Source organism: Panthera pardus, unplaced genomic scaffold (assembly GCF_024362965.1).
Source record: "Panthera pardus isolate Hobbes unplaced genomic scaffold, ASM2436296v1 HiC_scaffold_27, whole genome shotgun sequence".
In the NCBI taxonomy this organism is placed as follows: domain Eukaryota; kingdom Metazoa; phylum Chordata; class Mammalia; order Carnivora; family Felidae; genus Panthera; species Panthera pardus.
Window position 1 is genome coordinate 73,455,120 of NW_026526843.1, and position 26,907 is coordinate 73,482,026.

At 37.2% G+C, this 26,907-nt stretch overlaps 1 protein-coding gene across 2 annotated transcripts in view; it reads right to left on the reverse strand.

The window, feature by feature from the left end:
• The window catches only part of ZC3H12B (zinc finger CCCH-type containing 12B), a 449,943-nt gene that overhangs the window by 74,538 nt on the left and 348,498 nt on the right, over positions 1–26,907 (reverse strand). The window contains exons 1-2 of one of the 2 annotated variants that reach the window (XM_053891546.1): positions 5,867–6,058; positions 3,266–4,029 (exon numbers count right to left, since the gene is read on the reverse strand). In XM_053891546.1, the coding sequence (XP_053747521.1) occupies positions 3,266–3,879 (614 nt within the window). In that variant the 5' untranslated portion in view covers positions 3,880–4,029; positions 5,867–6,058. Of the gene's footprint in view, positions 1–3,265; positions 4,030–5,866; positions 6,059–26,907 lie in introns of those variants that run through there. The other variant, XM_053891545.1, reaches the window with a different exon arrangement.

Below are 26,907 nucleotides of genomic sequence, written 5' to 3' on the forward strand. Positions count from 1 at the left end.
ACTCATCAGTAACTAACCTAGTCAGAAAAGGAAAGAGATGCTAACAAGGGCACAGCTGACAATTTTAGAAAATTATTGGGTCTACTATACACTATGTTTATATACTCCTAAAAATATGGTTGAGTGCTGCTTTTTCTCTTTTTTCTTTATTTAAATTGTAAGACTTCTTTAACTTTGCAAAGCAACTCCAACAAAAGACAAAATCTCATCTTCCTATCAGTATTACAGTTTGCTACTGGCATAGACTAGATATGCTGAAAAGAATTAACTTGACAATTAATCTCGTCAGTATTCCTTAAAAAGCACAAGAACAATACTACAGTGTCTTTTATAATCAGTAATCCTTCAAGTCGAAAGATAAGGAAGGTCTTATATCACCATGAAGCCAAAGTCTTCAACGAAGTCTTGGGTTCTTATCATCTCCACATCCAAAACACAAAATACTTAAAGAAGTGTAGACCTTGGAAAACCAGTCCAATCTAAGGTGTTTGGGGTGGTCTAGTCTGGTAAGATATTGAGTTTGGCAGATCCCATGCCTCTTCCCTTCAAAAATTACTTTAGTTTATGCCTATTAGAAGATCAGAGTGACCATTGGCATTTGGACATAGAAATCACCCTCTGCTTTTCACTGGCCTTTTGCATCATTCTGATTACTTTAGTATTGTGTACAAGCCATTTAACTTTCTTGTGACTATGCTTCTAGTTTTCCTTCAGTAAAACAGGGGAGATGTCTTGCTTGCTTTACCCACCTTGTGATGAAGCTGTCATGATTAAATTTTGAAAAAGGAAATGTGTAAGTGTATTTCCTGCTACCAGGGGAAATATCAAATATTCTTAATAACACTAATAGTCACATATTATTGCATTTTATTGTCAAAAAAACATTGAAGTCAGATTCAGGTTTTAATGCAAACATTGTCATTCATTACTTGTATAACCTTAGGCAGTTACTCAACCTCTCTGAACCTGAGTCTCCTCATGTGCAAAAAATAACCAAATTAGTCTGTTCTTGTAGACGTTTTAGCGTGGATTAAATTACATATGCAAAACTACCTGGCACTTGCAGTGATGAACACTGGGTGTTGTATGTAAGTGATGAATCACTAAACTCTACATCTGAAACTAGTACTACACTCTATGCTAACTAACTTGAATTTAAATAAAAACTTGAAAAAAAGAAAAAAACACATTTTTAAACACATTTTTTTTTAAAAAAAAACATATATTTTTAAAATTTAGTTTCATTTCATTTATTTGAAGCCAGAGGACTTAAGTTCAAATTCTCACTTTGCTACTTACTAGCTTTATCAAATGACCTCAAGAAAGCCATTTAACCTTGCTGAGCTCTGGTTTTCTTATCTGTAAAATAAAGTTGCTGTGAGGATTAAATAGAACTATATAATAAAATATACATCAAGATAGCCTAAGTAACTCTTACATACAATAATGGTATCGTTGATAAGACTTGTCCTATTCCTGCTCCTTTTGTATCTCTATAGGAGCATCCAATAGTGTGCTACATACTGTGGGGAAAACAAGGGAAGCATAAAATAAGGCCCCTGTCCTCAAAGAGATTTGGATAATCAAATGAAAATCTTTCTAGTCTAAGGCTTCTTACTTTTGTTCTGATTGTGTACAGTCTAAGACTCCATTGAGTTCATCAAGGAATGATAGACTCATAGGAAACAGGCTCCTGATTATCGGGAATTTTTAAGCCAGAGCTGAATGGCAATTCATTTTAGAAACAGAAAAAGGTTTTTATTTTGATGAAGTCTAAATAGTTCATTTATGCTTTTGAAAAAGAAAAAAGAAGGAATTCCTAAAGATCTCTGACATGAATTAAAAAATTATGTGAGAAAATATGGAATAAAGTATGAAGGTACTCTTGGTTATGTATTACTTTCCTATTGCTGCTATAACAAATTACCATATATTAAGTGTCTTAAAATAACACCAATTTATTTGTGTTTAGTTCAAGAGGTCAGAATTCTAAAATCAAAATGTTGACAAGGGTATGTTGTTTCTTCAGGAGAGAATTTCTTTCCTTGCCGTTTTCAGTTTCTGGAGGCTTCCCACATTCCTTGGCTCATGGCCTCTTTCTTACATCACCCATCCTCTTGTTAATGTCATTGCATCTCCTACTACCCATTAAAAAAAGATTTTCTTTATTTAAATTTTTTGATGCTTATTTTTGAAAGAGAGAGAGAGAGAGAGAGAGAGAGAGAGAGTGAGAGTGAGCCAGGGAGGGGGAGAAAGAGAGGGAGATACAGAATCCAAAGCAGACTCCAGGCTCTGAGATGTCAGGACAGAGCCTGATGCGGGGCTTGAACCCACTAAACATGAGATGATAACCTAAGCAAAAGTTGGACGATTAACTGACTGAACCACCCAGGCATCCCTCCTACAATTCATTCTTATCCTGTTGCCTCCCTTCCTTTTATAACGACCTTTGTAATTACAGTGAGTCCACCTTGATAACCCAGGATAATCTTACCTATCTCAAATTCTTAACTGAATCATACCTGCAAAGTTCCTTTTACCATGTAAAATAACCTATTCACAGATTCCAGGGATTAGGATGTGGACATCTTTAGGGGGATATTACTCAACCTATCATAGTTATTATAGCTCAGAGATAATCATTGGGATTAAAAAAGCCATGATGGTGTCAGTGAAGGCAGTGCATCTTGATAGGTATGAAGATAAGGACGAGGTTATTCCTAGGTTTGGGAATGACATGAACACAAGCAGCGGTGTAGAAGTCATCATAATTTACATGGAGACTATTCAAAAGACTGATGTAAATACAGTAGGTGTGAGAGCTACAACCAAATGGGAGGAGAGAAATGTCATATCAAAAAGCCAGGCAAAGGGATCCAAATTTGGTAGAATCGCGATTGGGAGTCGCTGTAAGCTCCCAAGTGAAATTATAAAAACAGCATTCTCAGGATGATTGGTCTAGGCATACAGAGGTGGGAGAAGGTACCCCAGGAGGAACAAAGGCTGAATGATGTCTCTACTGAAGCATCACTGATGTCTCAGCTTCTTTCAGAGTACCTGAACACAAATGGCAACAATTCCAAGGGAGAGAGAAAAGGCCAAGGCAAGATCATTTTAGCCTCTCTCCACCTACAGGAGCATAAGCTGTAGACAACAGCCAAGAGCCTCCCATAGTGCTTTGCAAAGGGAGATGATTTTTATGAGCTCAGGGATGTTTTGTTTTGTTTTGTTTTGTTTTTAAAGATTGAAAATATAATACACTTACCTCATTGCCACATTACTTCCATCTATGACAACTGGCCTCAAATTTTCACTGTTGTCTATTTCATCTTCAAGAGACAGTTCAGGGCTTGCAATCTCTCTAGAGCTGGGACCCCTAGGTACTAACAAACTCAAACTGGCCTGCCCTTCTGAATCGCCTTTGTTCCCAAGCCTGACGAGCTCTGCCAATACATCATTAATAAGTGATTCTGGGCCCAGCTTGTTCAATACTGATTGAATCTGTGCCTCTGCATAGCCCAGCTTTAGAGCAAAATCCATCTTGGCTTGGTATTCTTTTTCCAAGTCAAGCTTCCTATCCTGTAGAATGCTGCTCTGGGAGAAGCTTGGATGATCTAAGCAGGGTGATCTATAGAGCTGACGGTGTGGCTTGGAAGGAATATCCTTTTTTTTCAACTGAGCATCCCCAGATCCGTAGCTATTGCCATTGTTACTGTTCTTAAGGCTCATCTGTTCAGGTTCACTCTCAGAGTTCATCCACTCTTCAGAATCAGCATTGCTCTGCTCCATTCTGTCCTGCTTAGATTGTTGTTTCTCTTCCTTGGAGGAACTCTTCTCCATTTTTGATGTCTCCACTGCAGCTGTGGCCGTCATCCCCATTCAGTGGGCAGTCTGAAGTCTAATCAGCTCTTTTTCTTTTAGCCTGTTTGGAATCCACATACAGTTATATTCCTTTGTAGTAAAATGTGGTGGTAGTGATGGTGAAAGACTTTGCCTGTTTGGTTTGGTATGTTCAGATGTTACCAGTCCCTACAAATAAACACACATACCACAATCATGTTTAGTAACATTCTGGAAAGGCATTTAAGAATGCACAGGTTTCTTTTTAAGAAACTACACACTGTATGACATTTTGTTTTTGTACTTCAAATGATTGGACTCACCTTATAACAAAAAAATATACTCTAATGCTTTAACAATTCTAGGCATAAAAATTTCAATGGTAGCAATTGTGCTATAATCACCCCCCATTCACACACAAAATAAATCACACTAAAGTTAACTTATTATCACAACTTTGTGAAAGGAAAACATGGCCTTTCAACAAGGTGCAGGAATATATACATCCTTAAAAGGACTCTCTCTTCTCCTTTCTGAGAGATAAGTTTTCCAGGTTTCACACCAGATCCCTCTTGCTAAAGTGCAGTTCCATTTCTGAAAAGCACAACATCTCTAGCACCATTCATTGCAACAGATCAGAGACTCTATCTACTAGGGAGACTAGAAAACCATTAAAATTGCTTTCAAGAAATTGAAGTAGGTAAAAGGTGATAAGTAGGTAGATGCATTCCAGATTTTTTTAAAGGGTCTGTGTACACTTATGAATTGTATCTGCAGCCTATTTAATTTATTGTAATTGTATTTATTGTATTGTTAAAAGTCAGTTTGCACAATAAACCAAAACATTTTAAAATAATATCTGTTACCGAAGAGAATTAAGGACAATTTTATTTCTGAATTCCTCCTCTCACCTACCTCAATTCTCCCCACAAGTTTGAGTTCTAACTTAGGCAAGGTGTTTTTTCTCAATCTGAGCTTTGGTTTCCTCATATATAGAATGAGAATACTGATACCTCACAGGGTAAAGATTATGTAAGATGAGTAAGGAAAGTGCTTAGAAAAGTGAACAGAACACAGTAGGTTCTCAATATATGTAAAGGGTGCAACAGACACCATCAAAGGATTTTTGTTGTTGCTGTTGTTATAAGGGAGGCTGTCAATAAGGCAAGGTAGTAGATGTGTGAGCACTGACAAGCTCTTCAGATAGCAGCAGTTCACTAATCTAAAACAAGACTACTTATGTAACCAAAGTACTAGGATTACACTTTAGTTACACTTTAGTACTGTTTATACAAACAGGAAGAAGGCACTAATAGTTCTATCTAAGAATAATACGGATAGCTGCATGTTTGCTTTAGGAAAGTCACATTTGGAAATTTTATATGCACACAGAATTGCCATCTCAGAACTGACATTCAGGCAGCATGTGACTTCTATAATAATTACACTACCTCTTGTGTCTTCAAAAATTTCCCTTAATGAATTAGCCAATACATAGACATCCATTTCACTTTCACTTCTCCATTAATCTGTTATTTGAACTTTGAAGTCTATTTCCTTTAAAATTCCACTTTATTATCTGATTTATATCTTATTCTCTTCAAAATAATTTCTAGTGCACATAAGACATTGAGATTTTCACCACATAGGACATTGAGATTTTCACCTTGCATTTATTTAAATCTCAAAAGTCACTTAAAAACAACTGTTTATAAGACCAACTGTATATTTTATTGGCAAATGAGAGGTACCTATAGATCAGTTTGACTATTCCTAGCTAATGAACTATAGAATTTCCCCCCCCCTTTTCTATTATCTTATATTTTGCTTTGTCCAAGTTAACATTGATGTGAGCACATTTACCAAGTTCATGTACATATACAATAGCAAATTTAAGCTCAAGGAAAATCTCACAGCACAAAAAAATCCTCACTGCAATTACTAGTTTTTATTATGAAAATTTTCTACTCAAATAACATAAAGCAGAAGAGAAATAAATGACTTAGCAAACATAAATTTGATTTACCTTTCAAAGTCTTAAGCAAGAAGATTTTTAAGAAAATATTGATTGTCCTTAAACCTGTGCATGTGTGGTGTCATGTGTTTTTTTTTTTGTTTGTTTGTTTGTTTTCTTGAACAACAGAAACTTCTTGAGGCAAAGATGTAAATAATGTTTTTCATTCAAAAGAACAGTCATTGAGTGCCAGACACTGAAATAAGCCCTGGGTCTAGGAAAAAAAACAAAACAAAAAAACAGAATTTATCCTGTCCTCAAAGAACTCGTAAGTTAATAAAGATTGGCTATACATGGCTCTAGGAAGTGTTAAAAACAATTCTATAGAATATGATCACTGGGATACTTTTGAGAATAAAAAGAACATTACTAATAATTATGTCAGAACATTAGGCATAAATTAGGTATATCCAAGGGAAACCAGAATACATGGCTGATCTTTCAAGTTACTTGAAAATTTCCATTGACATACAAAGGAGGAAATGTTAAATTCTGTCAGTGGGGTCAGAGATAGGGGTGATGGTTATAGTGATTAGGAAAAAATTCAAGAAGTATATAATATTTGAAGTAATTTTCTGACTAATAATTAATAAACATTCACTTAGTGTTGACTATGTGCCAGGAAAGAGGAGCTGGGGATATAAAAAAAAAAAAGACATGGATCCTGATCTCAATGTTCTTACAGTGGTGATGGTGGGAAGTGGAGATAGATAATAATAAAATAATTACATAATTTATACTTACAAACTGTGATAAGTGAATAAATGTTAATATAAGGAGTTATCAGTTGAAACTTAGAGGAAAGAGTAACAATTTTCTTGGCAGGAAAGAGTTTTTAAAATTATAAATGTATAAACATTAATATGACATTGTACCTTTGTCAACACCTAATGCCTAATATTACTGGTGAGGAGTTATAAATGAAAGCATTGAGGATGGCTAAAGGAAAATGGTTACTTTTGCCCCAAAATGAAAGTAAGTAGGGAAAAAGTTTCAAAGATAAGGTTCTAGCTGCTACTTATTAAAGGTGTTGAAAAGATTATTTTTTATTGTTATTAATTGAAAAATTTACAAATGAATTTATTAAAGAATGACGTACTTTTGAAAATCTTATTAGTCAGATGAACTTATAGGACTGGATATAGTTTGTTTTAAGAAGTCAAGAACTTTGACACCAGATAACAACGTGTTACAAGTACAGAGTTTGCCTATAGTTTACTTAAAAATATGATTAAGCAAATGACTGCAAAGTTGCATTTGAATCTAAAAAGAGTAGACAAATATATGCAGACAAAAATTGCCAACATTGACCTCAAGGAATTACCAAGAAGAAAAAAAAAGTCTTCTTCCCATTCAGTCTGCTACTCTACTTTCTTCATTCATCTCCTCCTTCCCATCTTTTTATTACGAAATAAAGTTTATTTCTATTGCATTCAGGTAAAGCAATTTCCCAAGATAAATCTTCAAGTTGTACTACAAACTCCATCTTTTCAAAAATCTTCCAAACAACACCATGTATGGAGACAGAAACATCTTGCCATGTCTACAGAGCCAAAACCACTGGAAATGTGCAAAAAGGCTCAATAGCCATGTAGGACAGAACTGTCCAAGCAATAGCCAAGTCAAGAAGAAAATATTAAATTCTAAATGATCTGCATGTGGATAAGCCACTTTATTATTATTTTTTTAATATAATTTATTGTCAAGTTAGCTAATATACAGTGTACAGTGTGCTCTTGGTTTTGGGGATAGATTCCCGTGATTAATCACTTAGGTACAACACCCAGTGCTCATCCCAACAAGCGCCCTCCTCAATGCCTATCACCCATTTTCCCCTCTCCCCCACCCCCAATCAATCCTCAGTTCGTTCTCTGTATTTAAGAGTTTCTTATGGCTTTCCTCCCTTTCTGTTTAAAACTATTTTTCCCTTTTCATTCCCCCATGGTCTTCTGTTAAGTTTCTCAAGTTCCATATATGAGTGGGTGGGAATGCAAACTGGCGCAGCCTCTCTGGAAAACAGTGTGAAGTTTCCTCAAAAAATCAAAAATAGAAATACCTTATTACCCAGCAATAGCACTATTAGGAATTTATCCAAAGGATACAGGAGTGCTGATCCATAGGGGCACTTGTAAACCCAATGTTTATAGCAACACTTTCAACAATAGCCGAATTATGGAAATAGCCCAAATGTCCATCAACTGATTAATAGATAAAGAAGATGTGGCTTATATATACAATGGAATACTACTTGACAATAAGAATGAAATCCTGCCATTTGCAACAATGTGAATGAAACTGGAGGGTATTATGCTAAATGGAATAACTCCTTTATTATTTGTTTTTTTTTTTTGCATTTTATTTTATTTTTATTTTTTTTCAATATATGAAATTTATTGTCAAATTGGTTTCCATACAACACCCAGTGCTCATCCCAAAAGGTTCCCTCCTCAATACCCATCACCCACCCTCCCCTCCCTCCCACCCCCCATCAACCCTCAGTTTGTTCTCAGTTTTTAACAGTCTCTTATGCTTTGGCTCTCTCCCACTCTAACCTCTTTTTTTTTTTCCTTCCCCTCCCCCATGTGTTTCTGTTAAGTTTCTCAGGATCCACATAAGAGTGAAAACATATGGTCTCTGTCTTTCTCTGTATGGCTTATTTCACTTAGCATCACACTCTCCAGTTCCATCCATGTTGCTACAAAGGGCCATATTTCATTCTTTCTCATTGCCATGTAGTACTCCATTGCGTATATAAACCACAATTTCTTTATCCATTCATCAGTTGATGGACATTTAGGCTCTTTCCATAATTTGGCTATTGTTGAAAGTGCTGCTATAAACATTGGGGTACAAGTGCCCCTATGCATCAGTACTCCTGTATCCCTTGGGTAGTGCTATTGCTGGGTCATAGGGTAGGTTTATTTTTAATTTTCTGAGGTACCTCCACACTGCTTTCCAGAGTGGCTGCACCAATTTACATTCCCACCAACAGTGCAAGAGGGTTCCCATTTCTCCACATCCTCTCCAGCATCTGTAGTCTCCTGATTTGTTCATTTTGGCCACTCTGACTGGCGTGAGGTGATATCTGAGTGTGGTTTTGATTTGTATTTCCCTGATGAGGAGCGACGTTGAGCATCTTTTCATGTGCCTGTTGGCCATCCGGATGTCTTCTTTAGAGAAGTGTCTATTCATGTTTTCTGCCCATTTCTTCACTGGGTTATTTGTTTTTCGGGTGTGGAGTTTGGTGAGCTCTTTATAGATTTTGGATACTAGCCTTTTGTCCAATATGTCATTTGCACATATCTTTTCCCATTCCGTTGGTTGCCTTTTGGTTTTGTTGGTTGTTTCCTTTGCTGTGCAGAAACTTTTTATCTTCATAAGGTCCCAGTAGTTCATTTTTACTTTCAATTCTATTGCCTTTAGGGATGTGTCAAGTAAGAAATTGCTACGGCTGAGGTCAGAGAGGTCTTTTCCCGCTTTCTCCTCTAGGGTTTTAATGGTTTCCTGTCTCACATTCAGGTCCTTTATCCATTTTGAGTTTATTTTGTGCATGGTGTGAGAAAGTGGTCTAGTTTCAATCTTCTGCATGTTGCTGTCCAGTTCTCCCAGCAGCATTTGTTAAAGAGAGTGTCTTTTTTCCATTGGATGTTCTTTCCTGCTTTGTCAAAGATTACTTGGCCATACGTTTATGGGTCTAGTTCTGGGGCTTCTATTCTATTCCATTGGTCTATGTGTCTGTTTTTGTGCCAATCCCATGCTGTCTTGATGATGACAGCTTTGTAGTAGAGGCTAAAGTCTGGGATTGTGATGCCTCCTGCTTTGGTCTTCTTCTTCAAAATTACTTTGGCTATTCGGGGCCTTTTGTGGTTCCACATGAATTTTAGGATGGCTTGTTCTAGTTTTGAGAAGAATGCTGGTGCAATTTTGATTGGGATTGCATTGAATGTGTAGATAGCTTTGGGTAGTATTGACATTTTGACAATATTTATTCTTCCAATCCATGAGCAGGGAATGTCTTTCCATTTCTTTATATCTTCTTCAATTTCCTTCATAAGCTTTCTATAGTTTTCAGCATACAGATCTTTTACATCTTTGGTTAGATTTATTCGTAGGTATTTTATGCTTCTTGGTGCAATTGTGAATGGGATCAGTTTCTTTATTTGTCTTTCTGTTGCTTCATTGTTAGTGTATAAGAATGCAACTGATTTCTGTACATTGATTTTGTATTCTGCAACTTTGCTAAATTCATGTATCAGTTCCAGCAGACTTTTGGTGGAGTCTATCGGATTTTCCATGTATAATATGTCATCTGCAAAAAGTGAAAGCTTGACTTCATCTTTGCCAATTTTGATGCCTTTGATTTCCTTTTGTTGTCTGATGGCTGATGCTAGAACTTCCAACACTATGTGAAACAACAGTGGTGAGAGTGGACATCCCTGTTGTGTTCCTGATCTCAGGGAAAAAGCTCTCAGTTTTTCCCCATTGAGGATGATGTTAGCTGTGGGCTTTTCATAAATGGCTTTTATGATCTTTAAGTATGTTCCTTCTATCCCAACTTTCTCGAGGGTTTTTATTAAGAAAGTTTGCTGAATTTTGGCAAATGCCTTTTCTGCATCGATTGACAGGATCATATGGTTCTTATCTTTTCTTTTATCAGTATGATGTATCACATTGATCATTTTCCAAATGTTGAACCAGCCCTGCATCCCAGGAATGAATCCCACTTGATCATGGTGAATAATTCTTTTTATGTCCTGTTGAATTCGATTTGCTAGTATCTTACTGAGAATTTTTGCATCCACATTCATCAGGGATATTGGCCTGTAGTTCTCTTTTTTTACTGGGTCTCTGTCTGGTTTAGGAATCAAAGTAATACTGGCTTCATAGAATGAGTCTGGAAGTTTTCCTTCCCTTTCTATTTTTTGAATACCTTGTGAAGGATAGGTATTATCTCTGCTTTAAACGTCTGGTAGAACTCCCCTGGGAAGCCATCTGGTCCTGGACTCTTATTTGTTGGGAGATTTTTGATAACCGATTCAATTTCTTCGCTGGTTATGGGTCTGTTCAACCTTTCTATTTCCTCCTGATTGAGTTTTGGGAGCGTGTGGGTGTTTAGGAATTTGTCCATTGCTTCCAGGTTGTCCAGTTTGTTGGCATATAATTTTTCATAGTATTCCCTGATAATTGCTTGTATCTCTGAGGGATTGGTTGTAATCATTCCATTTTCATTCATGATTTTATCTGTTTGGGTCATCTCCCTTTTCTTTTTGAGAAGCCTGGCTAGAGGTTTGACAATTTTGTTTATTTTTTCAAAAAACCAACTCTTGGTTTCATTGATCTGCTCTACCATTTTTTTAGATTCTATATTATTTATTTCTGCTCTGATCTTTATTATTTCTCTTCTTCTGCTGGGTTTAGGCTGTCTTTGCTGTTCTGCTTCTATTTCCTTTAGGTGTGCTGTTAGATTTTGTATTTGGGATTTTTCTTGTTTCTTGAGATAGGCCTGGATTGCCATGTATTTTCCTCTCAGGACTGCCTTCGCTGCATCCCAAAGCGTTTGGATTGTTGTATTTTCATTTTCGTTTGTTTCCATATATTTTTTAATTTCTTCTCTAATTGCCTGGTTGACCCACTCATTCGTTAGTAGGGTGTTCTTTAACCTCCATGCTTTTGGAGGTTTTCCAGACTTTTTCCTGTGGTTGATTTCAAGCTTCATAGCATTGTGGTCTGAAAGTATGCATGGTATAATTTCAATTCTTGTAAACTTATGAAGGGCTGTTTTGTGACCCAGTATATGATCTATCTTGGAGAATGTTCCATGTGCACTCGAGAAGAAAGTATATTCTGTTGCTTTGGGATGCAGAGTTCTAAATAGAACTGTCAAGTTCATCTGATCCAAAGTCTCATTCAGGGCCCTTGTTTCTTTATTTACCGTGTGTCTAGATGATCTATCCATTTCTGTAAGTGGAGTGTTAAAGTCCCCTGCAATTACCACATTCTTATCAATAATATTGCTTATGTTTATGAGTAATTGTTTTATATATTTGGGGGCTCCTTTTTTTGGTGCATAGACATTTATAATTGTTAGCTCTTCCTGATGGATAGGCCCTGTGATTATTATATAATGCCCTTCTTCATCTCTTGTTACAGCCTTTAATTTAAAGTCTAGTTTGTCTGATAGAAGTATGACTACTCCAGCTTTCTTTTGAATTCTAGTGGCATGATAAATAGTTCACCATTCCCTCACTCTCAATCTGAAGGTGTCCTCAGGTCTAAAATGAGTCTCTTGTAGACAGCAAATAGATGAGTCTTGTTTTTTAATCCATTCTGATACCCTATGTCTTTTGGTTGGCACATTTAGTCCATTTAAATTCAGTGTTATTATTGAAAGATATGGGTTTAGAGTCATTGTGATGTCCATAGGTTTCATGCTTCTAGCGATGTCTCCGGTACTTTGTCTCACAGGATCCCCCTTAGGATCTCTTGAAAGGCTGGTTTAGTGGTGATGAGTTCCTTCTGTTTTTGTTTGGGAAGACCTTTATCTCTCCTTCTATTCTGAACGACAGACTTGCTGGATAAAGGATTTTCAGCTGCATATATTTTTCTGTTCATCACATTGAAGATCTCCTGCCAATCCTTTCTGGCCTGCCAAGTTTCAGTAGAGAGATCTGTCACGAGTCTTATAGGTCTCCCTTTATATGTTAGAGCACGCTTATCACCAACTGCTTTCAGAATTTTCTCTTTATCCTTGTATTTTGCCAGTTTCACTATGATATGTCTGCAGAAGATTGATTCAAGTTATGTCTGAAGGGAGTTCTCTGTGCCTCTTGGATTTCAATGCCTTTTGCCTTCCCCAGATCTGGGACGTTCTCAGCTATGATTTCTTCAAGTACCCCTTCAGCACCTTTCCCTCTCTCTTCTTCCTCTGGAATACCAATTATGCATCGATTATTTCTCTTTAGTGCATCACTTAGTTCTCTAATTTTCCCCTCATACTCCTGGATTTTTTTTATCTCTCTTTTTCTCAGCTTCTTCTTTTTCCATAATTTTATCTTCTAGTTCACCTATTCTCTCCTCTGCCTCTTCAATCCGAGCCGTGGTTGTCTCCCTTTTATGTTGCAGCTCATTGATAGCATTTTTTAGCTTCTCCTGTGTATTCCTTACTCCCTTGATCTCTTTAGCAACAGATTCTCTGCTGTCCTTTATACTGTTTTCAAGCCCAGCGATTAATTTTATGACTATTTTTCTAAATTCACTTTCTGTTATATTGTTTAAATCCTTTTTGATCAGTTCGTTAGCTGTTGTTATTTCCTGGCCGTTTTTTTGAGGGGAATTCTTCCGTTTCATCATTTTGGATAGTCCCTGGAGTGGTGCGGGACTGGGGGACACTTCCCCTGTGCTGTCTTGAATAACTTGCATTGGTGGACGGGGCTGCAGTCAGACCTGATGTCTGCCCCCAGCCCACCGCTGGGGCCACAGACTGGTGTGTGCCTTCTCTTCCCCTCTCCTAGGGGCGGGATTCACTGTGGGGTGGCGTGGCCCGCCTGGGCTACTTGCACACTGCCAGACTTGTGGTGCTAGGGATCTGGCGTATTAGCTGTGGTGGATCGGCAAGGTGCACAGGGGCTGGAAGGGTAGGCTCATCTCACTTTTCCTTCAGAGATCCACTTCGGGAGGGGCCCTGCAGCACCAGGAGGAGTCAGACCCGCCGGAAGGATGGATTCGCAGAAGCACAGTGAGGGGTGTTTGCGTGGTGCAAGCAAGTTCCCTGGCAGGAATTGGTTCCCTTTGTGATTTTGGCTGGGGGATGGTTGAGGGAGATGGCGCTGGCGAGCACCTTTGTTCCCCGCCAAGCTGAGCTCTGTCATCCAGGGCTCAACAACTCTCCCTCCCATTTTCCTCCAGCCCTCCCATTCTCCGAGCAGAGATGTTAGCTTATAACCTTCCAGATGTCAAGTCCCGCTTGTTGTCAGAACACACTCTGGCCCCTCTGCTTTTGCAAGCCAGACTCGGGGGCTCTGCTTGGCCGGCAGGCCACCCCTCCTCCCCAGCTCCCTCCCGCCAGTCCTGTAGTGCACGGTGCCTTTCCGCTCTTCCTACCCTCTTCCGTGGGCCTCTCGTCTGCGCTTGGCTCCGGAGACTCCATTCTGCTAGTCTTCTGGCAGTTTTCTGGGTTATTTAGGCAGGTGTAGGTGGAATCTAAGTGATCAGCATGACGCGCAGTGAGCCCAGCGTCCTCTTACGCCGCCATCTTCCTATTATGTCTGAAGTGTGATATATCTTAATGCTTGGGAGGGAAAGAAGTTAGAAACCTTTACTGAATCTCAAAATGAAAAAAGTTCACATGAAAGCAATGTGAGAAAATTTAAAATACAAATCTTCCCATTTTCCTTTATATTAAATCAATTTCATACAGCAATTATATCATAAAGGAGACAAAGACTTGTTGTACTGCTTCTTCAACCTCCAGTTACACCCACTTGTTTATGTGCTCTTGGATAGATCACAGGTTGTAATACTCAGCAAAGAAATAAGAATTTAAAAAAATGTATTTTCTGTGGCTGGTAAAAATGAGATTTTCCTCAAGCAATGAGAACATATTTGTCAGCCTGTCCTTAGACACCTCTGAAACAATATCGTTTTTTTCTTTACAAATTTTTTGATATTCAATGGATATGATGCTTGTTACAGCAAAAATTGTCATGGCCAGAGCTAAGCACAACTGAGCTATTCAAAATTTTCAATTTCATTTCAAAGCTATGCATATTTCAGTGGCTTCAATTCTTGTCCCTTGTCCCCACATCAGATGTTGGAGCTTTAGACAAAATGTTTATAGAAAAGTAACAGTTTCCCGACATTCATTATCCATTTATCCCTCCTGGATTTCAAACATAATAGATACACAATTTGATTTCAAGACCCATTACTCTTAGCTTTTGAACTAAGGCTCATTATTCTGCGATCTTGTACCTCCACTCACTTCATTAGGAAAGACAGCCACAGCACATGTATAGCATTCTGCTCTACACAACCCAGTGTCCAAATGAACTAAAAACACACTAGGAACTGGAACCTTAATTAATACTGTATTTAATCGTGCATATAAAAAAGCATTTCCAATGATCAACCTTAGAGAAAGAAAAGGAAATTTTGGGTTACATACTATTTCTTCTTTCTATATAAAGAAGGTCTAAAGAAAGATCAGTTGAAATTCATGTGGGGATTTGGTTTGCTAGTATTTTGTAGATGATTTTTGCATTTATGTTTATCAAATATATTGACCTGTAGTTCTATTTAGTAGAGGTCTCTCTCTCTGGTTTGGTACCAAGATACTGGCTGGCTTCATAGAATGAATTTGGAAGTTTTAGTTCCTTTTCTAATTTTTGGAATAGTTTGAGAAGAATAAATATTAAGTCTTAAAATGTTTGGAAGAATTTGCCCACGAAGCCATTTGGTCCTGCACTTTTATGTTTTTGGAATTCTGTGATTACTGATTCAATTTTTATTCTGGTTATCAGTCTGTTCAAGTTTGATATTCTCCCTGTTTCAGCTTTGGTGGTTTATATGTTTCTAGGAGTTTATCCATTTCCTCTTGGTTTTCCAATTTGTTGGCATATAGGGTTTTTTTTTTATAATCTTCTCACACTCATTTGTATTTCTGTGATGTTGGTTGTTATTTATCGTCTCCCATTTGTGATTGTATTTATTTGAGTCCTTTCTCTTTTTTTTTTTTTCCTTGATGAGTCTGGGTAGAGGTTTATCCATTTTATTGATTTTTTCAGTAAAAACCAGCTCCTGGTTTCATTGATCTTCATTTGATCTTCTTAGTTTCTATATTATTTATTTATAATCTAATCTTTATTTCCCTCTTTCTGCTGGTTTCAGGCTTCCTACGTTGTTTATTTTTCTAGACCCTTTAGGTGCAAGGTTAGGTTGTGTGAAATTGTTCTTGCATCTTGAGGTAGGCCTATCTTCCTATGGCCTTCCATTTATAACTGCTTTTGCTGTTTCAGGAGTTAATATGGCATAGAGGTAGAGGGACTGTGACTTCCTCATCCCTCAAACTCAACTGAATTGAGGTCAGATTACTTGGAACACCCAGGAAATAGGTCTGCAGAGTGGCAGAAGGATCTCCACAGTTGGAAGGAGACACCTTGGCAGGTACGAGGTATATGGATGTGAATTGGAGGAGAAGAAAATAAAAACAGTAGTGCTACACAGTAGAGGGAACTTTTCCATGGAGAGACAAAAGGGAGGAAAAGAGAGATGAGTTGAGACAATGTGGTATCAAGTTAGCACAAGAGGAAAACCTCTCTGGACCACAGACTTGGAAGTGAGAAGTACTACGTATTACAGTTCTTTTTTGCAAACAAATTTTGTAGTTCAAACTCTGAGCAGAGCTGTGACACACACTCCTGGGGAGGAGAGAGATAGCCCCAGACTGCATAGCGTGGTGTAGCGATCTTCAGGATGCACTTGGGAGAGAATAGTCTTCTTCTTGGAGTACATTTGGAAGAAGGTTTATTGCCTACCCAAGGACACAAAACTCTGAGGGGTGAAGCAAAAGCCTTCCATCAGCAGGGTGGAGAGGCTCGATTCTGGAGGAGGGAAGCATATTCACATTGTGCCTGGAACTTTAGAACTTTGGGTTTTGAATCCTAGCTGTGTGCCAAATAAAAAACCCAGGAGAGTTTTGGTTCAGGGATAGCTGACTTCCACAGCTATTCTCTGAGGGATGCCTGAACAGCAGGGATTGAGATACCTGGCCTGAGGATAAGACACTGTAATGGTACCATTTTCCCTCTCAAGACCACCATGGTGAGACCTCAGAGAGTAAACAGTGACCCTCAGTGGAGGCAGGGCCCACTTATGCTAAATCTTGCCCCTCTGTGCCTGGCAACTACCTATTTACAGGGACAAGACAGAATCTGAGCCAATGCAGCCAGCTTCTCCTCAAGACTAGCACAGCCACCAGACCCCAGAGAACAACAGACAACTCACAGACAACTTTGTTTTCCTTTTTTCCTTCTTTTTCTGTTTTTCTTTTGGAATCAAGCTCATAGCTCCTTAATTTTTTTCATTTATTATTCTCGTTTTTTGGGGGGGATCAGGCTTTTTAAATTATTTTTGTATTCCTTCTGTTTTTCTCCCTTTTTTTCTATTTTTTTCCTTTTTCTTTGGAATCAGCCTTATAGTTTTTTTTTTAATTTTTAAAATATTTATTTATTTTTTATATATAGAGAGACTGAGCGTGAGTGGGGGAGGAGCAGAGAGAGAGAGGAAGTCTGAAGCAGGGTCCAGGATCTGAGCTGTCAGCACAGAGCCTGATGCAGGGTTTGAACTCATGAACCATGAGATCATGACCTGGCCAAAGTCGGATGCTCAACCAACTGAGCCACCCAGGCACCTCTCATCCTTATAGTTTTTTTTATTCTCTGTTTGATTGGTTTAATTTTGTGCCCTTTCTTTTACTCTTTTTTGGGATCAGGCTTCCCACTATCTCTTTTTCCAAGGTTTCTTCAACAAACAAATCAAAACACACCTAGACAAAGGTCCAAACACTCCACCATTGCAAGCAAGGAGGAGTTGTGCAGAGGACTGACCAGTGGGAAAAAGCAGCCAAAATTCAATAACAGAGTAACCAAGCATATACCAGAAATACTTCCTGGAGTGCCAGGCCCTGGAGAGTGTATGGCCTTTTTTTTAATATAGCAGTACTCTCAGGTTCAGGAAACACAGCAAGCTTTTCAAACATATAAAAGAAAGAAACATAGCCAAAATGACAGAGGATATTTGAACAATAACTTAGACCAGCAGTCATATGACTACTATCTGGGCTTTAAAAAACATACAAGATACCATAGAAACACTTGTTGCAGAAATCAAAGACCTAAAAACTTCAGGCTGAAATAAAAATGCTATAACTGAAATGCAAAATAGATAGATACAATGACATCAAGGATTGAAGAAGCAGAAGAGAGAATAGATGAAATAAAAGATAATATATAGGAAATAATGAAGCTGGAAAAAAGAGGGAAAAGAAATTAGCTGATCACAAGGGGAGTATCAGAGAACTAAGTGATTCCATGAAACTAAACAATATACATATCATAGAAGTCTCAGAAGAAAAGTAGTGAGAAAAGAGGGCAGGGAATTTATTTGAAAAAAAAAAAAAACAGCTGAGAACTTCCCTGATCTGGGGAAGGAAACAAACATCCAAGTCCAAAAGGCACAGAGAACTCCTCTCAAAATAAACAAAAACAGGTCAACACCATGACATATCATAGTGAAACTTGCCAAACACAAAGATAAAGAGAGAATTCTTAAAGAAACTAGGAACAAAATTACCTTAACCTACAAGGGTATATGCATAGGGTTAGTAGCAGACCTGTCCACTGAAACGTGCAGGTCAGAAGAGAGTGGTAGGAAATATTCAATGTGCTTAATAGGAAAAATATGTAGCCAATAATCCATTACCCAAACAAGGCTGTCATTCAGAGTAGAAGGAGAGATAAGGACTTTCCCATACAAACAAACAAACAAAAAACTAAAGAAATTTTTTTTTGGGGGGGGGGGCTCTCGGAGAGGGAAGAAAAGAAGACCAAAACAGCAAAGACTATAAAGGACCAGAGAACATCACCAAAAACACCAATACAAGTAACACAATGGCACTAAATGCATATCTTTCAATAATCACTCTGAATGTAAATGGACTAAATGCTCCAATCAAAGACACAGGGCATCAGAATGGATAAAAAAACAATATTGATCTATATGCTGCCTACCTTGGACTCATTTTATACCTAAGGACACTTGCAGATTGAAAATGAGGGGATGGAGAAGGATCTTTCATGCTAATGGAGGTCAAAAGAAAGCTGGGGTGGCTATACTTATATCAGACAAACTAGATTTTAAAACACAGACTGTAATAAGAGATAGATAAAAGCATTATTATGTATTTAAGCAGTCTAACCCTTAAGAAGATCTAACAGTTGTAAATATTTATGCCCCCAACTTGAACACTCAAAATATAAATCAAATAATAACAAACACAAAGAAACTCATTGATAATAATACCATTACAGTAGGAGACTTTAATACTTCACTTACAACAATGGACAGATCATCTACGAAGAAAATCAACAAGGAAAAAAGGCTCTGAATGATACACTGGACCCGATAGACTGAACAGATATATTCAGAACATTTCATCTTAAAGAAACAGAATACATATTCTTCTCAAGTTCACATGGAACATTATCCAGAATAGATCACATAATGGATTTCAAGTCAACCCTCGACAGGTACAAATATATTGAAATCATACCATGTGTATTTTCAGATCACAATGCTATGAAACTTGTTATCAACCATAATAAAAATATGGAAATCCCTCGAAACATTGGAAGTTAAAGAACATCCTACTAAAGAAGGAATTCTTTAACCAGGAAATTAAGAAATTTAAAAAATACATGCAAGTCAATTAAAATGAAGACTTGATAGTCTAAACACTTTGGGATGCAACAAACAGAGTGCTAAGAAGAAAGTAAATTGTTATTCAGGCCTATCTCAAGATGCAAGAAAGTTTCCAAATACACAACTTAGCCTTATGCCTAAGGGAGCTAGAAAAGTGGCAGCAAGTAAAGCCAAAAGCCAGCAGAAGAAGGAAAATAATAAAGCTTAGTGAAGAAATAAACAATACAGGAACAAAAGAAACAGTAGAACAGGTCAAAGAAACTAAGAGCTGGCCATCAAAATACCCAAATAGGTAAAATAATGAATGAAAGAGGAGAGATCACAACCAACACCACAGTAATACAAATAATTATTATACAATACTATGAAAAATTATATGCAAACAAACTGGCCATTCTGGAAGAAATGGGTAAATTCCTAGACACTCACGACCAAAACTCAAATAGGAAGAAATAGGAAATTTGAATATGCCCATAACCAGCAAAGAAATTGAATTAGTTATCAAAAAATCTCCCAACAAATAATACCCTTGGGCCAGGTGGCTTCCCAGGGAAATTCTACCAGAAGAGTTAATACCTATTCTTCTCAAACTGTTTCAAAAAATAGAAATGGAAGGAAAGCTTCCAAACTCATTCTATTAAGCCAGCATTATCTTGATTTCAAAACCAGACAAAGAATCAAATAAAAAGGAGAATAATAGGCCAATATCCCTGATAAACCTGGGTGCAAAAATTCTCAACAGGATACTAGCAAATTGAACTCAACAGTACATTAAAAGAATTTTTATTATGATCAAGTGGGATTTATTCCTTGGCTGCATGTCTGATTCAATATTCACAAATCAATCAATGTGAGAGAACATATTAATAAAAAAAGGATGAGAACAATATGATCCTTTCAATATGTACAGAAAAAGCATTTGACAGAATACAGCATCCTTTCTTGATAAAAAAAAAAAGTAGATATAGAAGGAACATACTTCAACATCATAAAAGCCGTATATGAAAGGCCCATAGCTAATATCTTCAATTGGGAAAAATTGAGAGATTTCCCCTTAAGGTCAGGAGCATGACAAGGATGTACATTCTCATCACTATTATTCTACAAAGTACTGGAAGTCCTAGCCTAAAAACTCAGACAAAAAGATTTTTAAAAAGGCATCAAAATCAGCAAGGAAGAAGTCAAACTTTCACTCTTCATGGATTACATGATACTCTACATGGAAAACCTGGAGGACTCTGCCAAAAAACTGCAAGATCTGATGCATAAATTCAGCAGTCTTGGGATATAAAATCAACATACAGAAATTGGTTGCATTTCCGCAATGATGAAATGGCAGAAAGAGAAATCAAGGAGTCAATCCCATTTACCATCGGACCAAAGCCATAAGATACCTAGGAATAAACCTAATGAAAGAGGGAAAAGATCTGTACTTTGAAAACTGTAGAAAGCTTATGAAAAAAATTGAACAAGTTAAAAAGAAATGGAAAAACATTCCATGCTCATGGATTTAAAGAAGAAATACCATTAAAATATCTATACTACCCAAGCCAATCCACACATTAAATGCAATCCCTATCAAAATCCCTATCATCACCAGCATTCTTCACAGAGGTAGAACAAACAATCCCAAAATTTGTATGCAACCAGAAAAGACCCTGAATAGCTAAATAAATGATGAAAAAGAAAACAAAAGCTGAAGGCTCACAATTTTGAACTTTAAGCTATATTACAAAGCTGTAATCATCAAGATAGTACGGTACTGGCACAAAAACAGACACATAGATCAATGGAACAGCATAGAGAACCCATTATAGTTTTGATTTGCATTTCCCTGATTACGGATGATATTGAGCATCTTTTTGTGTCTTTTCTTCCATGGATTTTTTTTAATTTCTTCTTTTAATTCCTGGTTTACTCATTATTTAGTAGTATGTTATTTAAACTCCATATATTTATGGTCTTTTCAGAATTTTTGTTGTTTATTTCTAGTTTCATAGTTTTGGGGTCAGAAAAAATGCATGGTATTACTTTGCTCTTCTTAAATTTGTTGAAATTTGTTTCGTGGGGGAAAATGTGATCTATTCTGGAGAATGTTCTGTGTGCACTTGAAAAGATTGTGTATTCTTCTGTTTTATGATGGAATGTTCTGAATGTTTCTGTCAAATTCAGTTGCCAGTGTGCCATTCAAAGCCATTGTTTCTTTGTTGATTTTCTGTTAACATAATCTATCCATTGATGTAAATGGGGTGTTAAAATCTCCTACTATTATTGTATTATTATCCATTAGTTTCTTTATGTTTGTTATTAACTGTTTTATGCATTTGGGCACTCCTATGTTGAGTGCATATATAATTAAAATTGTTATATCTTCTTGTTGGATTGTCCACTATATTATTATATAGTGTACTTCTTTGTCTCTTGTTACACTTTTTATTTCAAGTCTATTTTGATTTATATGAGTCTTACTACTCTGGCTTTCTTTTGACACCCATCTGCATGATAGACATTTTTCAACCCCTCATTCTCAATGTGCAGGTGCTTTTAGGTCTAAACTGAATCTCTTGTAGGCGGCATAAATAGGCATGTTTTTATCCATTCTCTCACCCTATGTCTTTCGATTGGAGCATTTAATCCATTTACATTTAAAGTATTTTTTTAAGTTTATTTATTTTCAGAGAGCAAGCTAGCAGGAAGGGGCAGAGAGAGAGGGGGGAGAGAGAGAGAATTCTAAACAGGATCCACACCATCAGCGCAGAGCCCAACGTGGGGTTCGAACCCATAAACTGAGCCAAGGTCAAGAGATGGATGCTCAACCAAAGGCCACCCAGGCGCCCTTTAAAGTAATTGATAGATATGTATTTATTGCCATTTTGTTTCTTGTTCTGTGTGGTTTTTGTAAATATTTTCTCTGATCCTTTCTTATCTTTCTTGTTTTGCTGATTTTCTTTAGTGACATGTTTGGATTCTTTCTCTTAATCTTTGCACATTGATTAGTGGTTTTTGGTATATGGTTACCATTAGATTTGTATATATCCTTTTCTGAATATAGTTGTCTGTATTAAGTTGGTGGTCATTTAAGTTTGAATCCTTTCTTCTTCTCTCCTCTCCATGTTTTAGGTATATGTCATTATATATTATATCTTTTTTTATCATTTTATTTTGTGAATTCCTTGACTGATTTTTTACAGAAACATTTATTTTACCACTTCTGCATTTCTTACCTTTATACTGTCATTTTTGGTGTCTCCTTTACATTCATAGTACCCTTTAATATTTCTGGCAGGGCTGGTTTAATGGTCACAAATGCCTCAGCTTTGGCTTATCTGGGAAACTCTTGATCTCTCCTTCTATTTTGAATGGTTTCCTTCCTGGATAGAGTATTTCTAGATGCAGATTTTTTCCCCATTCATCACTTTGAATATATCATGCTACACCCCTCCCCCCCTTGTGGCTTGCCAAATTTCTGTTGAAAAATCTGTTGGCATTATGGCTTTTTCCTTGTAATTTACTGACTTCATTTGTCTCAATACTTTTGGGATTTTTCTTTATCACTATATCACTAAGACAGTATGTTTTAGTGTGTGTCTGCTTTTGTTGATTTTGATGGGAGTTCTCTGTGCATACTTGATCTGATATCTGTTTTCTTCCCCAGTTTAGGCAAGTTTTCAGCTATTCTTTCTTGAAATAAATTTTCTGCCCCTTTTCTCTCTCCTTTTTCTTCTTCTTCTTCTGGGACGCCTATAATACAAATGTTATTACATCTTATGGAATCATTGAGTTCCCTAAGTCTACTCTCATTTTGCATAATTGTTTTTTTCTCTTTTGCTCAACTTAGTTTCCATTACCCTGTCTTGTAGGTCACTAATTTGTTCCTCTGCTTCTTCTATCTTGCCACTATTTCCTTCAAGCTTGTTTCTGATTTCTTTCCATCAAGCTTGTTTCTCACATGAGATCTGTGTTAAGGACCTCACTCATGTTTTCTACTCTGTTCTCAAATCCAGTGAGTATCCTTATGAGCATTGTTTTAAATTCTCTATCAGGCATGTTACTTATATCTGTTCCTCTTAGATCTTTGGCTATCACTTTGTCCTGCTCTTTTATTTGGGATAAATTTCTCTGTCTCCTCATTTTTTCTGTTTCTCTGTGTTTGTTTTGTGTGTTAAGAAAGTCACCTATGTCTTGTGCTCTTGAAAGTAGTGACTTTTTGAAGAGGAGGTCTTGAAGTGCCCTGCACTGCACTGTCCCCTGTTCACCAGAACTTGGCACTTTAGGAGAGTATCCTGTGTGTGTTGTGTGTGCCCTTGTCTTGTGTCTGAGTCAAGCTTTCATTTCAGTGTAGCTGTCTGCACTGACTTCATTGTGGGCTGTGTTTGTTTCTGTAATATTAGTGGGACCCAAGCAGGCCATTTCTGAAGTGGCATTCCTACTGGGGAAATTGAGAGTGGGGCAGTGGAGCTAGCAAAATTTGCATTGGGATTCTAGTCTTATTCTGGACACTCTGAAGTGCTGCAGCAGCCAAGAGCTACATGCCGGGGTTGTCTGTGGATTGAGCCCGGGTGTACAACTTGACAACTGCAAGGCACAGCTGGGCACAATGTGTGGGGCTGTTGGTGCCACATGGCTGTGTGCAGCATGGCAGCTGAGTGTGGAGTGCCTCAGCAGGTATGTACCCAATGTCTGGACATGGTTCACATCAACAGCTGTGCTCCAGGTTTCTGAGTGTGGCATACAACAGTGGCTGGTGGTGCATGGCTGGGTGCTTCACTGTGGTTTGGCAGGTGTGGGTGACAACTGCATCTGGTTATTGGGCAGCACACACACACAGCTTTAACAAGATTTGCCCTGAGCACTACATCAAGGCTACAGTTGTCTCTGTAGCCTCACCTCCCACAGGTTGCTCTGTGTCTATTTTGTGGGAGTAAAATGATGTCTGCTATCTCCCTCAGTTTCAAAGTAGTCCTCCAAATGCTCCAAAATCAGTATGAAAAAAATTATCTCCCATTTACCCTTAGCGTTGTGTAAGCTTCTGTTTTTATGTTGCATCTCTGTGCAGGCTGTCTCTTTAAGAGTGGCTACCTAGCTATCACTAACCCTCCAGGATCACCCAATATTGAGTCAGCTGACTTCTAAAGATCCAGGTTCCAAGTTCCACTCGTTACACAAACTAATGGAATTCTGCACTTCTGATTTTTCAAAGCCAATCTGTATGGGGGTTAGTATTCCCTGTGTGCACTCCCTGTGCAAGAGCCTGTTTCTCTGCTTTCTCTGCACATGCAACTCCCTCCTTCCTGTAGACAGCCTCTCTCCATCTTTCTGGTCTTTCTAAACTTTAAGGTGCAGCTTCTCTTCTATATTTAGTTGTGGAGTTTGTTCTGCCAGTCTTCACATCACACTCTGGTTTATTTACTTGGATGTGGATGATACCCAGTTGTAACCATGTCCTTCTACTCTGTCATCATACCAAGCTCCTTCTTGAATGTGTGTGTGTGTGTGTGTGTGTGTGTGTGTGTGTGTGTGACATTATATAGTCATCTCACCTATGAGTATGTTTTCTAACCTGGAAAATGTGGACATTCTTATCTGTCTGCTGAGAGGAATGGTATGGATCAAACAAGAAGATGGATGTTTAAAGCATGTCATAAATTTATATTTGTATAAATGTAAGATATTGTTACTCTTGGTTATAGCAAAGAGGTATAAAACACTTAATGAAAAACAGCAATGACAGGAGTAGAATGAAAGTCAGGAAAAAATAAGTGATTGTACCAACTGTACTAAGATCAGTTGTGATCTTGGGCAAATTATATTATGTTTCTGAACCAGTTTACTCACTTGTAAAATGAGAAAGATGAGGGTACCTATTTCATAAGGTTTTGTAAAGATTAAATGCAAAACAGATTTGAAAGCTGTTTATAAGCTGTAAAGTTCTATATTAGTCATCCATCTCACCTATTTTCATATCCTTAAATATGGTATGTTGCCTCACTGTCAACTATACTGCTGAAATATAATGTCAGAGTAGTATTTCTCTTGGGCTCGTGTTCCTATCTTATCCAGACATTGCCATTAGAAAAATAACCAAAAGCTGTTTTTTCATATTATAAAGTCAACTTGCCAATTCAGATATTTGAAGTTAGGAAGTTATAATTTTTTTGTTTTACTTTTTATCTGCATACTATGTGTCCAGTACTGCTCTGGTTACTGAGGGATATAAAACAAATATTACATTGTCCCAATAAGGTGCTTACATTCTAGTAGGTAAGACAAACATGTAAATAAATGGTTATAGAACAATATAATATGCTCTCATAAAGTTGTTTACAAATGATAAGGAGAGAATAAGTAGTTCTGATATCTGAGGCAAGGGAAATAAAATTTGAGCTTGCATTGAGTATTCATCAGGGAAAAGGTAAAAAAAAATGGTGGAAGACTCACTGGGTTGATGGAATAGCATATGAATGGACATAGAGATGAAATACATCATAGAGTGGTCAAGACCAATGAGTAATGCTTTTCACATTCAGGATTCTCTCCCCTCTACCTTTCCAATTTCTCTTCCTCCCTCATTGTTACAATTCTGCCTCTAGACTGTGAGTTCCACAAAAGTCAAGAATCATTCACAGTCATTGTATTTCTGGTTCCCTAATCCCAACACTTTGAATATTGCTACATATGTGCTATATTTTCAATAAATATTTTATTAAAATGCTTCATCTTTGTACTGTTGTTGCCTTTGACACACTCATAGATGCCTGCAGTCATGTTCAGTTTATCAAAGTTATAAAGATCATTTAACTTTATATAAATATTGAGTATATATATATATATATATATATGTATTTGTAAAGCACTTTTTTATACAGTCAAGATTACAAATAGTGAAAACAGTATATGACAAAATCTTTACAAATGTCCAAAAGTTCGTGTAATTACTTTTATGGCATGAAATCTTTTGCAAGTTACATAACATTAAGTAGTAGTTTTGGGTGATGTCAAAAAGAAAGGTAGAGAAAGGTCCTCCAAATTCTGATTTCCAATAAAAGCAATAAGAACACTAACAAAAAATGTTAAATCAACTTTTCCAGAATTCTGGAAATTAAACAAAGTCTTGAAATAATCCAAGGAGTGTTTATTCTAAAACAAAAAACAAAGACAAAACACAAAACAACAAATAACTGGCTGAACCTTGGTAATAACAGAACGTTGTGGCATTTAAATTTTCCCTATTGCCACTTCCTCTCCCCATATTCATGGTGGCCTTGATGAGCCAACAACTTCACAACCACAGTAGCCATGAGAAACAGCAATCTAGAAGCAAATAGAAGGATCAGAATGAGTTTATAGCTCCTCCAAGTCCCATCCCCATAGAATTATCATTATCTGATCTTTCTGGCAGTTTCTTGGAACACTTGACTCACAGTATTTGTTTTTATTTGACCTGACTTAAACCTTGGGCATGGTGAACAGATTTTTGCTACAGAGATGTTTATCAAAAAACAAAAAAACCTAGAAATGATTGTTTAACATTACAGCTTTTTTTTTAGGTCATAATAACAGTTGGGGCAAACAAAAAA